Genomic DNA, 16,772 nt, shown 5'->3' with positions numbered 1-16,772 from the left:
ACACTGTGGCGCGTTTCAATCGCTATGGTGGCTCGTTGAATAATTAATATCAATTTATCGTACGGATCGATCGCGGCCGCCGACTTTTAGTGTACACAAAATACATAAGCGCCACGAATACACTGGTTGAAGACAATTGAAAATGTAAGAACTCCCAGCAATTATACGCGCGTTGTTGTCGTAAAACGAAATAATTGTGTACAAAAATGTAATGGTCTCTCGACATAATACGCGCCTAATGACTATAATGTACTTTTACTTGTACTTATACACACTACAAATACAAATTTTCGAGAACCGTTCAACTATGAATGTAATTGTTAGTACTTATTGTTTGGGCCATCGGGTCGCAGAGCGATTAGATTATTATTTCAATTCAAATCCGAATGCATGGTAATTAGAATATTTTGTAAAAAAAAAAAAAAACAAGTAAATACTTGATTTTTTTAAATTTAAAAATGTATATTTGTATTAACGTGAAATATTTACATTCATTTCGATCACACGCATTGCACTTTATAGATTTGGCGTTATATGTTATAATAGTACGTTATTGAATATGACATACGCGTTTTTAGCAGAAAAAATGTATATAAATATCAAACTATCTATTAATTTGTCGAACAGGTAATTTATTTTTTTTCTTGATATTTCGAAAAGAGTTTTACCCCCCCCCCTCCTGCGTTTGTGCCTAATTAGCATTTTACGATAAATTAATCTTAAGTGAGCTATGAGCATTTTTAAATTGTAATATTTTACTTAGGTAACCTATTCATACACAACATATAAGGTACTTATCTTTAAGTTTAATAGGTCAGTTCAATCTATTACTATAGCTAAGAGCACACAATTGGTTCTGCTGAATGCGAATTCAATATTATGTTGTATGTTTGTAATACGGAGACAATTAATTCGGGTGAGATACTGTGAATGAAACGCGTCTTCTCAACGAGAAACAGCGGTCTTCAAACCGCTGTTGAGACTCGAGAGTGGTGATAATAATTGTAGGATGGTAATTATTATTGTATTATAATAACTATAATAGATATAACGCCACCATAGCCGTATAGCATCGTAATAATAGCTATAATATTATCGTAGTATCGTATCAATTATAATTTGTTATTATGTGTTGTCGTTGTCGTGGGCGGCGTACATCCAGAGTAATAATAATATTATATAACGCGTATGTAACATCAGTCCGACAAGTACCCGACATGGTCTATGTCAACGGAAACGATTAATTTACTTGTCTCGAAAGAGACCAATATTATTGTACTATAATAATATAATGAATTATTATTTATCAGTGTAATAAACGATAAAATGTCATCTTATTGCAACGTGTAAATCAAGTAATCTTATATATTACACATTATTGTAATCTTAAATTATTATTTGAATCACGCACTAATCGATTAATACGAGTAATTTTCTTACGAAGATGAACTATAATATGCTTTATTATTTACACACGTAATTTAACCACTCGAGACTGCTATATTTGTTCCCACGACGTACTACACCTGTATATCGTTTATTGTATAAATGTCCGGAAATGTGCGACGACAATATTATATATATATATTATGTACAAACGTACAATGTAACAATACATACATAGCGATGTGCCCTTTATCAATGGTCGTGGAAGTATGGCAACGTTGTGCAATAAGAATTAGTATTGATAGTTAGTAAATTAAATAAATAATCAAAGATATTTAGGATTTCTGTCATTATTGAAATTATTAAAAAATTAGATTATATATTAATAATATAGAATTTTTGAGAGAGTGGTCGCGAACAATATATACGTATATATTACATATATGTAATGTACTGGAATACTTGTAACAGTATTTTGCATGGTGGGTAATATAATAAAATTACACTTAACTTTAAATTTTATACTTAACGTACCGAATTAAACATGCACTGTATAACAATAATAATAATTTAACCCGTAAAAGTTTTCATATTATGACGTATAAATGACAACAAAAACAGATTGGGAATGATGCAAAATCACCGTATAGAATATTTAATAGCTTTGTATCCAGGATCATATATTATGCTGACGTAAAAAAAATATGTGTAATAATAATAGCCAACACACACGACCCGTAAGATTACTTATACACTCGTGGTGCAGTATGATGTGTTACACCATCATCGTGTACTTATCTACATTTTCACTAAAACTACATGACGGTAATTAAACCATATGTTATCGCATTGGATTTGGATTTCACGAACTTTATTTGCATAATTAGTAATAAATGTCTAAATAATCAAACTGGTTTAGTATTTTTCTAGCGTTTTTTAGAGTTAATTCAGAAATTTTACTTCAATCCCAATGTGACCTAAATTAAGTTTCCCTCTTTTACATAAAAAAGAAATGATATAAATTTTATTTTTTTACGATGCGTAATTGTTTTTTCTGTATAGTCATTTTTGTGATTTTTTTGATTGTTAAAATGGTTTGGTTTTATTCTTTCCGTATGACTACCGAGCTACGCAACTAGAAATTACCCGCATTTTGCCCTTTATATCGATAGCCGACTAACATTCGTGTATCTTGGTTTGAGTGGAATTCAGTCAGCACTCAGCAGTAATTTGTTAATCGGCTCTAATGAACCTAACTTAACCTGTGGATATCGAGATATATTATAATATCATATAATCGTATAGTTTATAAGTTAATATTATTTTTTAATATTAATACTCAATATGTATCTAATGAAGTAATGAATTATGTATAATGTATATTAGCTCAAAATGACTAAGCTATTGACTCTAATTCTAATAAAGAACGGACTAATGCGAAATAAAACTTTTAAGTGGCTAATACCTAAGAATCTCCGATAATCATTTCAATTAATTTTAATTTTCTAAGCTCTCTACCGTAATTAGGGTTTATATTTTATAACTTTATAAGACTTAAAAAGAGAGGTTCTTTGATATAATAATACCTATCTTAATCTTTTATTTTATGAACATGGGTTAACGACTGACTATAAATTGGATTATTTATCCGAAGGAACAATTTAAAATTATCATCAAATAGGTAATAAAAATGTAAAGAATCTAGTTATGTATACCTTTTAATTAATTTATAAAAATGAGAATCTACTGCAGGGAGAGAAATTATCTCCAAGGGGAACCCAAAAATCACATTAAGGTACTTCTGATCTGCATTGAAAAATTTTAATTCGCCGAGTACAAATTAAGTATGACAATAACCATATATGGAACCATTTATGCCAATTGATTTTAATTTAGCGATTAAAGCTTTAATATTGACCTGAAAAACGCTCTTTTTATGTCTATAAATTCTTATTCTATTTTTATTGTTATTGGTTTTAATACATTTCCAAAACTAACGTTATTAGATTTGAATAATAATCACTATATGTAAACATAATAATGTACATAATACATATCTCTAGTTTGCACTCACCATCGAATATGCATAATATCAGTATTTTATGACGTATGCATATTATTATTAGGTTTTCGATCGAGTATGATTCAGAACTAGATTATCGTAATTCGCCTACATGATAATATTCTAAATCCTAAATACCGTCAAATAATATTATATTATGATACGTTATCGTTGTGACAGGTATTTACGCATCAGCAAGATGATAAATTGATAACACTGTTGTTTGTTTTTCAGCTTTCCGGACTAGCACTGTTAGCCTTGGGTTTATTTACCCGGTATTATTCAACGAAAACTGAAGAGCTAGCCAATAAAGCATCCGGAGATGCAGCTGGTCTTGCGGCTTTGGCGTTCATCATCATTGGCGGAGCTGTTTTCGTTGTGTCGTTCTTTGGCTGTTGCGGAGCTATCCGGGAGAGTCATTGCATGATCACAATGGTATGACATAATATTATGTATTATACTTACATACATATACACCTACTAAATAGGGTGATCTAGTAATCTGACTATAATGGTCATACACTTATTTTCAAAATCGGCTATTATGTTTTTAACAAAAGAAGTATTTTTTTACGTAATTTAAAATTTATTTATACAATTAAATTATTTTGTTATAAATACTTCATACGATATAATTTTTTTTTTTTTTCAAAAAAAGAAATTTACTTATAAGTTATAACCATTGCTTAAATTAAGAGGTTGGAGTTTAATTTGCTTAAATAAATATACATTTTTGCACACTAAATCCATTTAATTATATCTTAATCAATAATTTATTAATTATTTAAATGTTTTATACATAATTATTTTAGACTTTTACATTCTTTTTTTAAATTTTCTCCAATTAATACACTACTTAAAATAGAAGTGTAGTAATTTTCTTGATACATTGTAGATACGTTTTAAGTACTCAGATATACAGTTGGTATACTCTTTCTTGTAATTATAGTTTTTTTCCATGTTAAAATATTAGCATCAATTGAATAAGTTGAATACGTGTGTTTTTGTTGGGAATATTTTAGCCTTATATTAAATTCCGGTATTGGTAATAATATAATCAATCTCTAATCTTCGTTTAGATGAGTATCTCAATTTTCTAATTTTATAGATTATGCTAATAGTTATAAATTTACTAACTAAAATTCATTTTTTCACTTTAAATCATATAAATATATAATCTATCTTTTTTTATATCAATTAATTGTTTACAATTATTAATCCATTATTTTTGAGTTTATTCTAAATATGATAACTAAACATTATATTCTTTCAAATGATCATGTATCCATTAGTACTCACGGCTGATTTTATTCGGATTAAATTTAAATGGTTAGTCGTGCGTATACAGACATAAAATTACACGTTGTATGAATAAACGATAATTTGTCTCTGTTTATACATCAAGTTGAAATATTTGTTGCATATACGTGATCTATAATATTACTGCTGAACGAACAACAAACCAAATAAATGTTTTTTATTGAATATTGAAATTAAATATGATATTATTTAGCCTTATGACGCGTAAACTATATAATTCGTCCTTGCAATTGTTTTATGATTTACATTAATTACCCAGAATATTTTTGTTCCCAGGAATTATCCATTCATAATTTTGGGAAATAAATCTAATTTAAGTATGCATTTTAGATTCTGAGCAGAGTGATGAAAGTATTGATTTAACTATGATGTGTTTTTTATGAACGAGTTATACGATAAGTTGACGATAAAATGTTTTAATTTTAAAAAATGAGTGGGATGGTTTTTAGATATAAAATTGGATCTAGTGTATATTTTGGAGAGGTCAAACTTAAAAATTCTTAATACTTATTTTTATTATCGGGAAAAACAAATAAAATATTTTTGACAAAATCAATTTTGTTTTTATTATGTAACTCGTAAACGAATGATCGTGCAAATACTTGAAATTTTCAATAAATACTTATATTATTGTTTTTTATTTACAATAACATTTTAAAGATATTTTGACCATTTTTGAGTTACTTATAGTCATAAAAAATTTTCAATTTATTTCGTTTTTTTTAAATTTAACGGGTACAAATGCTTGAAAATTTAATGCAAAGCTCCTTATGTGTTGTTGATTTCTTAATTAAAAAATATTGTAAATCTATAGTCACAATATTTTTTCATAACTTACCCCATGTGCTACAGTCACTGAGCTTTTTATAGTTAACCTTTTAACTATTATTAAATCCAGCGTATACACATATATTAATTACATTACTATAACGATGGTTTTACTGACGTCTTTCAGTACGCAATGTTCCTGTTGGCGTTCTTCCTGTTGGAGGTAGCCACCGGAGTTTTCTTGTACGTGAACCGGGGACAAGTGGAGTCGATCACTCGAAAATCCTTAACTACTGTTTTTGAAGATTATTCAAATAAATCGGAATCACGCGCTCTTGTTGATGAGATACAACATGACGTAAGTATACAGACATTTATGGTTTTGTTTTTGTTTTTGCATTATCGTTGATATAATAAAGGCTTTAGACGGCTTAGACAAATGAGATCCTGGTTCGTGTCATGGGTTCCAAAATTCCATTTATTCAGAATCTACATACATACGGGTCAATCAACAATAAATAATAAACATATTATGTATATTTTATCAATAAAGAAATACGTGGCAGCTATGGCCAATATATCTATGACGATAACATGTCTTAATATTAATTATAAGTTGTAATTGTAATGATATGTTGGACTAAAATCACATTAATTTGTTAAAATTATATTGTAAATTTAAATATACTACGTGGGATAAAAAACCTTAGTACCTTAGTACGATAAATAGCTTTTTATTTGTCATTTGTGGAGAAGTATCTAGTAATTTATTTAAAATAATTGGAATTGTCCTTGACGTAATGTATTTAAAGCGTAAGAGTACAAGACAAGTATGCTTTTGTAGATAAACAATAAATTACACGGGTCATCATTTCACCAATTTGCATTGAAATTATTTAAAACACTGTGGTTGGAATAAAATTAAATATATTATTAGGTTTACCTACTTGCTATATCTATATTATTCTGCCAAAGCGATTGCTATCGTTGCGTGAATTATAATTTACAATACTAATTATTTGACCATTATTAATTCATGGATTCTGGTAGTCAATAGGTCTTTGTACCATGTTTCTGACGCTTTCACTAGGCTTTTGAAAACAGTTAATTAAATTAGTCTATAATATAGTAGTGCAACACTTCCAAATATCTTATATACATTTAGTTTTCAGATTATTCAGATCAAAACCAAACATTTAATAATACATTCGTTTTATGTGTTTTTAGTTCCACTGTTGTGGTGTAGACGGACCGAACTACTGGACCGAACGTAACGCAGCTGCTCTACCGCACACTTGTTGCCACGATGATGGTGGCCAAGGAACGACATGCTCTAAGGCTCAGGCGTGGCAGGACGGTTGTCTGCAAAAATCTATCGACTTGGTCAAGGACAAGTCGGGCATGCTGTTCAAGATCATCATGGGTATCGCAGCTGGAGAGGTAAGCATCATGGCATTTACGACTATGAGAAAATTAAAATATTTACTTACCTATAATTACAATATTGCTTGGGTTTGTGGTGAAAAACATTAGCAAAAATTAATGTAAACGTGATAAAAAAAAAAACGTTTTTGTTATTTTACACATTATTATATATCTATATTAATATTAAGTATTTATAGTAACATTTTGTTATTCAACATTAAATCTATTCGACACTAATGACTTCATTAGTAATCTTATAGAATAAATTATAATTTTTAATAGTAAGTCGTGTTATACATATTTTTTTAATAACGCAGTATTCTAGTACGTACTACGTATGAGGTTTAAATTATTTGTATTCTTAGTCTACATATGTGATTTTGAGAATAGAAAAAGATACATAATTATTACACACTTTACACCGGTGGTTCAAAGCGAATTTCAGAGGTATACCTAGGATTTTTATTCTAAGGGATTTATTAGAGCAAAAACTTTAATGTACCTAGTCACCATTTTAAAATATTAACAATAAATTATTATTAGATTTTTATTTTGACATAATAAACAATTACAAGTTAGATTATCTTGGAATATACGTTAGTAGGTACTTATGACCTTCATTGTTTAGTTAACAGCTTGTGTTTAGGAAATACATTTCTTTAGAAACCATTTATTTAAATAAGAAAAAAAGTGATTACATTTAAATTGCTCCTTTATTTTAATATTTATATATTAAGTCAAATACGAAAAATGTAAATTCGTTCACGTTCTGTTTCGTTAATTTAAGAATCAATAGACCTGTCATTAAATTTAAAGGTATAGACATTTTTTCTATGTGCTCCAAATTTGTTTAAATGTTTTAAAACTTGTACAATTTATTCGTAAACAACTTGTTAAATAATATGAAATTATGAAAATGAGTTAGGTACAGGCGACGATCGTTTTATCAAATCAATTTTAGTGTATTAAAGTCACATCAACAATAGATACAATTAAATTTAAAGTATGGTCCGCTAGAACAAAACTTATCATTGGTTATCACTTTATCAGTTTATCACATTTCATAACACTATATATTATTCATTAGTAAATATAGTTATTACCTACTATTTATGCTATACGTACACGAAATAGTCATTAGAGTATATATATTTGCATAGTACACAATGTTACGTAACGATTTGAGAATTAATGTGTGTGTGTTGGTGTTATCAATTATGATAACTATATATAACTTTATAGCTGTCTATACTATATATGTATATAGATGATAATATCATTGTCAATAATTATTTTAAGGATTATTCATTTCTTTAGTCTTTTTAAAGTCAAATTTTAGTCTTTCGAGCTAAATAATTAATACAAAAAAATAATCGTTTATTGAATCATATTTTCGCCAAAAAATCTACGACGCGACGATTTACTATAATATTTATTATATTATCACGTATTCATTATCTATAGGTACTAAATTAAAGAATACTTTTGAAATTTATAAATATAATTTTTTTTAAATTTTGTAAACTACAATAAACTAATATAACTAAATAAATATAATTAATTTAAATAGTTATATATTATTTTGTTTAATGATTTTAAACGACAGCTTTAGTCTAAATAAAGGTTAGATTTTATTTAATAACAAATTTCTTTTTGAAAAAATTATTGAATATGCAAAGATTTTTATAATTTACTCAGAAGAAAAACTAGCTGGATTCAATAAATTTGGATCGTTTAGATAATTATAGATTTTGTCCGTGGTAAATACGTTATAATATTGTTTTAGAGGATAAACTATTAAACGATAATAAATATCAATAGATATTTAAAAATTGGTCATTTATTTTGTCCCCCAGAACGGTTGGGTTTTAAAATGTAATACTTGCGGGTAATAATGTAAACAAAAAATATATAATTTTTATTTAAATTACACCCGTTGTTTTGTTTCAGCTGATCGGTATCGTTTTCGCGCTGTGCCTGGCGAGTAGCATACGGAACGAAGAACGTCGACAAGGATACGCTTAAATAAATGTGGCAGCGACATGATATATAATTTTACAAATTAGCATACATTTTCGCCTCATATTCTATTAAGGAAAACAATTCCCTTTCAAAAACAAATTATAAGTATTTTTGTTGTCCCAATCCGAAACCATCCAACAAAACAAAATCATGATAATAAATTTAAATTTTACTTTTCGTGTCACACTATATACAAACACTCACATGCACACACAAACAAATGCACTCAAGCATTTTGATTTGTAAAATACTTTTTTTCGCGATTTATGAATGTAATTATTTAAACATTTTAATAAGTTATGTACACGTGTTATAATAATATGTATGAAAAAAAGAATAATTTTGATAATGTATAAAGCACGTTTTTTTTTTTTTTAATCTTAGGGTATTTATTAATTGTAAAAAATGAATATCTGTTTTTATGTTTATTTTATAAATTATATTATTATTGTAATGCTTATAACTTTTATTAAATTATTCCATGTATTCAAATAGAGTATTTTGTTTTTAAGTTTTATTTTTTTTTAATTTTCTTGATTATAATTCTATACATTATTATACAAATTGTTGCATTCGATGTTACCTCGTATAATTTCAAATAAAATTTCCATGTTCGAATTATTTTCATCAACGGCCATTGCTTATTTTCCATGTAGTCATTTGTTTTTGGTCGTACAGTTGCACATAATATTAAAACTGCTAGCATATAGGTACTATATAATAATATAGTAAGCTATTACAAATGTATTTTTTTTTAATGCGATTTATTTTTGCCTAAAGTTAATTTAACTTCCCGTATTACTATTTACTATAAATTATAATAGAAGAATAGATCACTAATAGCTATACAAATATATAATAATAAAAGTATAAAATATCTTTAAAAATATAAAGACCGCATCATAATCGTTTTTTTGTATATATTGATAACTATATTATATAATACATGCATTATAGTGACCTATTCTCAATGATGAGATCAATTTGGAAACAATACTATACATACACACAGCAGAGTGAGTTCCTCAATTCCCTTTTAAAAGTACAAAAAGTACTCGAACTGTAATTGTTTAACTTTATCATGTCGCATTTTTGTGTCTTTCTAATAATATATAAATAAATAATAATTTAATAAAATTACTGTTATAACTTATTATTCATTAATTTATGGTTATTGAAATATTTAATGAATAATAGTATTATAACGTAAATTTGATGTTTTAAAAATATTTTATATAAAAATCTAGTTGAGGGGGGTCGATTGGTGAAGCGCAAATCTTCCTAATTTACAATAAAATAATGATTTGTACTATTATAAAAAAAATTAATATTATGCGAGTATATAGTAAACAGTAGATTAATTTTGTCAAAAATAAAAAGCCATACAGTTTTTGATTTTCATACTCTGGATATTTCTAATTTATTAATACATAAATATATTGGATACTGCATACTGATTTTTTATATGCTTAAAATGCTTGGTGGCTTAAAATTTAAAATTATAAAATTCTATAACTATTCGTATCAACGTTAATGATCAAACAAATAGAATTTAGCCATCATGGTATGAGTTTATGTATTGATTATTGATTTGCATTCAATGTAATACACCATAAACAGTGCTTGATCTTTAAAATCGGTAAATCGGTTAAAGACCATCATTAATTTTAAAAATGGTTGTGTAATAAAAAGGATATTACATTTTTGCATTCAATAACGATATCTAAAGATCTTTACATTTTAAGGAACACGTGTAACAGTTTTTTAGTAATCAATTTGTAATCATATAGGCAGTTGCATTATTTAAACACGAAAGAAATTTAACTAACACTAAATTTATTTGTGTTTAATAGTAAGCGATTTTGACAAAAACGTGTCTATAACTAGAGATTTAATAATTGGAAATATATTTGCATCGTTGGTAAATGAAAAAACGATAACCAGAAAAAAAAAATCGAAGACAAAACATTAATAAATATAATATGAATAAAAGGGAGTCTTTGTATTTTTGTATTTATTTATATTTGCGAGATATAATAATGTTATTACAGGCAGTATTGATATAACAAGGTCTCAGTGAAAATCTTGTGAACAGTTGTGAATTGTGATTCACTGTATACACCAAAACCAACTTAAAACTTTATAAAAACATTTGAAATACAATAAAACATTTCTATCACTTGTTTATGAGGACTTGTACAGGAGTTTAACCAACTTCAAAAATGTCCATTGATATCAAATTAAATTAAGTTTGTTTATATATTAGTAAGTTGAGATTGATTTTATAAATTGAACCTTTTTGTAGGTCGTTTATATTCCGTTTATTTTTACGGAAAACATAATATTTTCTAGACTATCAGTATGCAAATATTATTATTACAACTGCAATAAACGAGGAAGAAAAGCCTAAAATATACATAAAAAGACACTGAAACTTAGACAAGTCTCACGTTCCAACTATTATGTATAATTTATATGTTATTTTCTGACATACGAGTACAATTTTCGGATTGGAAAGCAATTTTTCCGGAGTGCCTCGAAAGCAATATACTTAAGAAGCAATATAAAAATTGAAATTCGCAATGAGGTCGTGATGGTCTACGTGATTACCAATAGATTATAAAATATGTGTTGGTTAAAATTTACCGAAATAAATAAATAGTAATATATAAATTAATAATATTTTATATATATATAAGTTCTTTGACATAATAATAATAATAATAATAATATTGTGGTACGAAAAATCGTCAAACTCGTCGGAAAAAATGTTTATTTTGAACGAAAAAAAAATAATGTAATATATACATAATATATATAATATGTATTTATACACACAGTAAATATTATCGATACGACAATAATAGTTATAATAATATAATTATATAATAATGATTCGCATTTGAATTATCATGATAAATAATATTAATATCTTATGCACATTTAATATTATTAGTCAAAAAAATAATAATAAGAAGAAAACACGCGGTTTCTTTCACGAGGTACAAGCGGCGCCGACAAACGTAATATAACTACAATAATAAGACATACAATTATAATATAATAATACATAATTGTAACATATATATATATATATAATAATAATAATGTTTAACATAGAGAAATGATAACACTATACGTCGTACCGCCTCCGACGACTATACAACACTGAGAGGTAGGTACATGCGCGTGTACCTGCACACACACACACACACACACACACACACACACACACACACACACACACACACACACACACACACTATGTATATTACAATATTTAGATAAATGATACACTTAACGTATGCAAGAGACGTCGAATTAAAATGACCAAAACATACGTTTACAATACGGTTAGTCGCACGCCTCGCATCTCACCGCATGTACCCACCTACCTAACTTTCCGTAAAAATACATCTTAAACATCTTTTCCTTGCAATCGACGGCGGCGGCGATTGCGTCGGCTTCGGGGTCGGAGAACGCGTCCAAGACGCACCAAATGTCTCGCCGTCATACATTTTCAATAATAATAACACGCAGTACAGTGTACGGGACGCGATATATATATATATGTGTGTAATATATTTAAAAAAAATAAACGCCGCAGATCGGACGTCGGAAGAACTGGCTCGCGATGGACCACAGCACAATGCTATAACGTTCGCGAAACGATAATAACAGTATTAACGACGGTGATGATGTTGATGACGACGTTGTCGCGATCGCCGGCCACGTCGTCGTGTGGATCGTGTTGTTTGCGCGGACAGCCCCGTCAGTCCGAGTCGCCGCACGAATCGCTCAGCGACAGGCCGGAGTACCGGCGGCGTCGTTGCCGGCGGCAGTCGGCGGGCAGCACCGACGATGACGACGCGGACGGCCGCCGGTGGCCGGGCGTCGCGGCTTTTGCGGCCGCCGCGGTGGCCGAAGAGGAACACGTGTACGAGTAGTATTTGCCGCGGCGGTCCGTAGCGGCGGCCGATGTGGACGCGGACGGTCGGCGCGGCGACGGCGGCCGGTCGCCCGAGTCGGTGCTCAGCGACGTGGTGGACAGGTCGTCCAGGAAGTCAAAGTTGGAGATGGCCTCTCGCTCCTTGTCGCCGAACCGGACGAAGAAGTCGCTCCGTCCCACGATCGACTGCCGGAGTCCCGCCGCCGGGCACCGGAGCACGCCGAACCCGTCGCGGATGGCGGACGCTGAAACACCATAATGCAATGCGTTCAATATTGTTATACACTGATCGTTGGAATGTGTCGGCAAAACGGGAGGTATGGCTGACTACGGTTTAGCAGTATTATGAACTATGACAATGTCCGGGTGGTGGTGGTGGTGGTGGTGGTGGGGATTCTCTAGGGCCAGTTTTTTTTTAAACCGTTTTTAAATTCGTTTCACTATATACATCACTGATGCAATACCAAATGTTATTTAGTACATGTTTAACGAGTAATATTGTCATATAATTTATTTTTTATAATACACATTTTAATATTATTTTACTTATATAATACAATATTAATAATGCGGTCAACTTGTCAACTTATAAGTTACATCAAACGATACACTACGGACACATAATATAAATTATAAACTACCTATGTTGATTTATTATATTTATCTGTTTTATCACATTTTATGTCAGATAATAAGTATGCACTGTCACTGAATAACCCTGAAGGTATAGCAATCCAAAATTATTTTTTAAGAATCCAGTACTAGCGAGTAAATTATAAATAATTAAAATTGCTGAAACTATCGACGAGAGTACTCAGATAGGCATATACATGCACATTGTACATTTATACGATGTATCATACAAACATTTTGAACATTAAACTGCCTATTATATTACTTATCAGAAGCAATTTAATTTTAAAGTCAGATTGTCAGATTCTATTGTATTATAGTTTCCTAGGCAGCACGATTGGTAGGATACCATTCAAATGTTTGCTTTACTTCTCCGTTCGCATACACTTCAAAAACAAACATAAAATTTTAATGATGGTTCGTCATTCGACATCTATAGGTATAATTATGTGTCTATGTATAAAGCTTTCAAGCATTTCGACGGGATTCCGGGCAATCCAGACGCTTTCAATATTTTATTATTCAAATTAAAAAATTATAAGGAATACACTATCGATGCAGCACCACTATCTGTAAATCCCTCAGGGCTTCCTTCCCATGTTAAGTAAAAGCGAAAGAGAGAAAGTATTACGAAAACAGACGGTTTTGATAATAATAAAAGAGAAAATCCTAATCTCTTGCCATGTCTGTTGTTGTCTCGACAGACATAAAGTTGAGAAGAATACAGAAGCAAACATGCTAGAAGTACGTATACCGCAATCCGAAATCTAGATTATGACGGGAAAAGTCCATATTAGAGCTGTACCACCCTCAAACCATCAACCCGCGGTACCAAACAAACATTTTACCTTTTTTTTGTCTGCGCACCCGGTGCAACCTATGCAGACGGTTGTACGATTCCTCGTTTGATGCATCGATTCCGGCTTCGGTAGTCCGTCGTCTGCCGACTTGACGAACGACGTCGTCGTCGTTCGGGTCACGCTCGTCGTCACTACTGTCGTCGGTCGTATCATTGCAGCCACTGCCACCAGCTCTGCCACTACAGCTTCCGCCACTGACGCCACTGCTGCAGCTGTCGTCGTCGTCTTCACCTGTTGATGCGCTACTCGTGCTGCTAGAAGAACTTCTACTGGCTGCCAACATAACGTCCAACAAGTTTGCTCGTTCCTGCAAATAGGAAATCGTGTTAGAACGGGTTACAATATAAGTGAAAATAGTAAAAGTAAATAAATGTATATAATATATAATCAAAAAAACATTGTACTTGAGTTTTGTTTTGCTAGTGATGTGTGCGTTTGTATATATATGTAGTGCGTTCTTTAGTGTGTTAGTTTTGCTTTTATTCAAAATATATATATAAAGAGAAAACATGTAAGTAGGTACTGAATGATGCTCTATTCATAAACACTGCGTGAAGACACTAATTTATTTACGCGTTGGTTAAAATACAAATATTTCGATTACATTAATCGCATCACCCATTGACAATTACAAACGCGGGTTGATTAATAATACATTTTTAGTGGAGAAAAATGAGACTTATTTTTTGGTATTGGTCGTCAACCAGTGACGCGACTTGATAATAAGGGGCCCATGTGAAAATTTCCAGGACTAGGGCCCTTACCTAATAATAAAAATGAAAAACAGTCATACCTTATTATAACTTTAAAAAATATTGTTTTCTCACATGTCATAGTAATTATTAATTAATATAATTAATTTTGGGTGATTGGTTAAATTTTTTTTTTATAAAATCAAATATATAAATTAACTCTTCTTGTTTTTACGGACAGCAAAAATGACATTAATGATTTAGTTTGTATCCAATTCATTATTAATAGATAGTAATATAAAAATTCTATAAATAGATAGTTTTTTGTCTTATTATTGTCAGACACATAGATAACATTGTCACGATTGATGATTTACACACTACACAGTACACACATCAACATAATTATTATGTATAATAATAAGAGAAGTTTCCTAATTTTCAATTATAGTGTGCACTCTAACTATACCCGCATTTCAGACCTATACCGTATTACGATACACTTAATTGCTTTTTCACATAGGTATTCGTAATTTGAATTATTCTCTAATTCAAAAGAGTAAAGACATAATTATTTATTATATTAAAACAAATATTATAATATGTGTTTGTATTGTACATTATAGTGTATAGGAATATCGTACATGTTTTTTTTTAAATTTAGGGGCCCTCAAAATCGGGGCCCCCTGTGAATTACACACCCTACACTCCCGATAATTGCGCCACTGTAGTCAACCATTATTTATCTTTAAGACTTAATAGATACATATAATAATATTAGTGCTAACGTTGAAATCGAATACCTAATCGAGAACAATTTATTTTTGGGTGATTGACTTATTTATGGAATGTTTGCATATAATATGCTGAAATTAATGAAACATCAACTCACTCGAGTTCATAAAAATTGATTATTATTTCATTCAATTGTACACCATTTATACTTATATTATAAAGTAACGTCGTTATTCGAAGCTGCAAAAGTCGTCCGGTACTTGAACGTAAACAATGTTGCGATCTAGACGAGGTTGGTTATTATACATGAGTACTCTACTCGTATGATTGCAGTTATCATTTCGACGCGAATTATGTTTTACAGTGAAGTATAATATAACTGTAATATTATAAAATATGCGTACACTACACAGAATTATTGTTAATTTTTATTGTTTTGTTTCCCGGGAGCACCCATAAAATAACAAAATAAAATATAAACAATACGATTCATCGATAAAATTGGGTTAATTTTTTATTAATAATAAAATTTATTTTAATATTTTAATATATTGTTATGTCGTAACGATCGTATACTGCCTGCGACCAATTTTGATTATCGGATAATAAAAGTTACAGTTATGCTTATTCAACAGAAGTGTGCATTGAATATTATAGCATGATAAAATAATAATTTACGTAGTATTCAAATAATTATCATGACACTGAATATTCGTCGTCGGTCGTCACATACACGTAGTTTCGGTGTTTAAAGTTTGAACTGATAGAATAATATTTTATATATTATATATTATTGTTATATATACAATATACATATTATTCACTATAGCAGGAGTGGATGAGCGTTTTTTTAATGTTCTGCTGCAGTTGATAACTGTACGCATTAAGCCTAATTGAGTATTAAGTACGCATAGCGTAAT

The 16,772-nt window shown here is 29.8% G+C and overlaps 2 protein-coding genes across 6 annotated transcripts in view; one reads left to right on the top strand and one right to left on the bottom strand.

Annotated features, from left to right (window-relative positions):
• LOC113552280 (CD63 antigen-like) overlaps positions 1–9,345 on the top strand; it is a 34,525-nt gene extending 25,180 nt beyond the window's left edge. For both annotated transcript variants that reach the window (XM_026955083.1, XM_026955081.1), the window contains exons 3-6: positions 3,683–3,883; positions 5,724–5,894; positions 6,764–6,976; positions 8,912–9,345. In XM_026955083.1, coding sequence (XP_026810884.1) covers positions 3,683–3,883; positions 5,724–5,894; positions 6,764–6,976; positions 8,912–8,986 — 660 coding nt within the window. In that variant the 3' untranslated portion in view covers positions 8,987–9,345. The remainder of the gene's footprint in view (positions 1–3,682; positions 3,884–5,723; positions 5,895–6,763; positions 6,977–8,911) is intronic.
• A 2,492-nt stretch (positions 9,346–11,837) lies between these two features.
• Positions 11,838–16,772, bottom strand: part of LOC113552755 — a 206,821-nt gene continuing 201,886 nt past the window's right edge. For all 4 annotated transcript variants that reach the window (XM_026955661.1, XM_026955662.1, XM_026955663.1 and 1 more), the window contains 2 exons: positions 14,414–14,732; positions 11,838–13,177 (listed from right to left, as the gene is read on the bottom strand). In XM_026955661.1, the coding sequence (XP_026811462.1) occupies positions 12,756–13,177; positions 14,414–14,732 (741 nt within the window). In that variant the 3' untranslated portion in view covers positions 11,838–12,755. The remainder of the gene's footprint in view (positions 13,178–14,413; positions 14,733–16,772) is intronic.

The sequence above is a fragment of the Rhopalosiphum maidis genome, chromosome 2 (genome assembly GCF_003676215.2).
Source record: "Rhopalosiphum maidis isolate BTI-1 chromosome 2, ASM367621v3, whole genome shotgun sequence".
NCBI classification, from domain to species: domain Eukaryota; kingdom Metazoa; phylum Arthropoda; class Insecta; order Hemiptera; family Aphididae; genus Rhopalosiphum; species Rhopalosiphum maidis.
The sequence above is the reverse complement of the archived record's forward strand: the minus strand, read 5'-3'. Positions and strand labels throughout refer to the sequence as shown.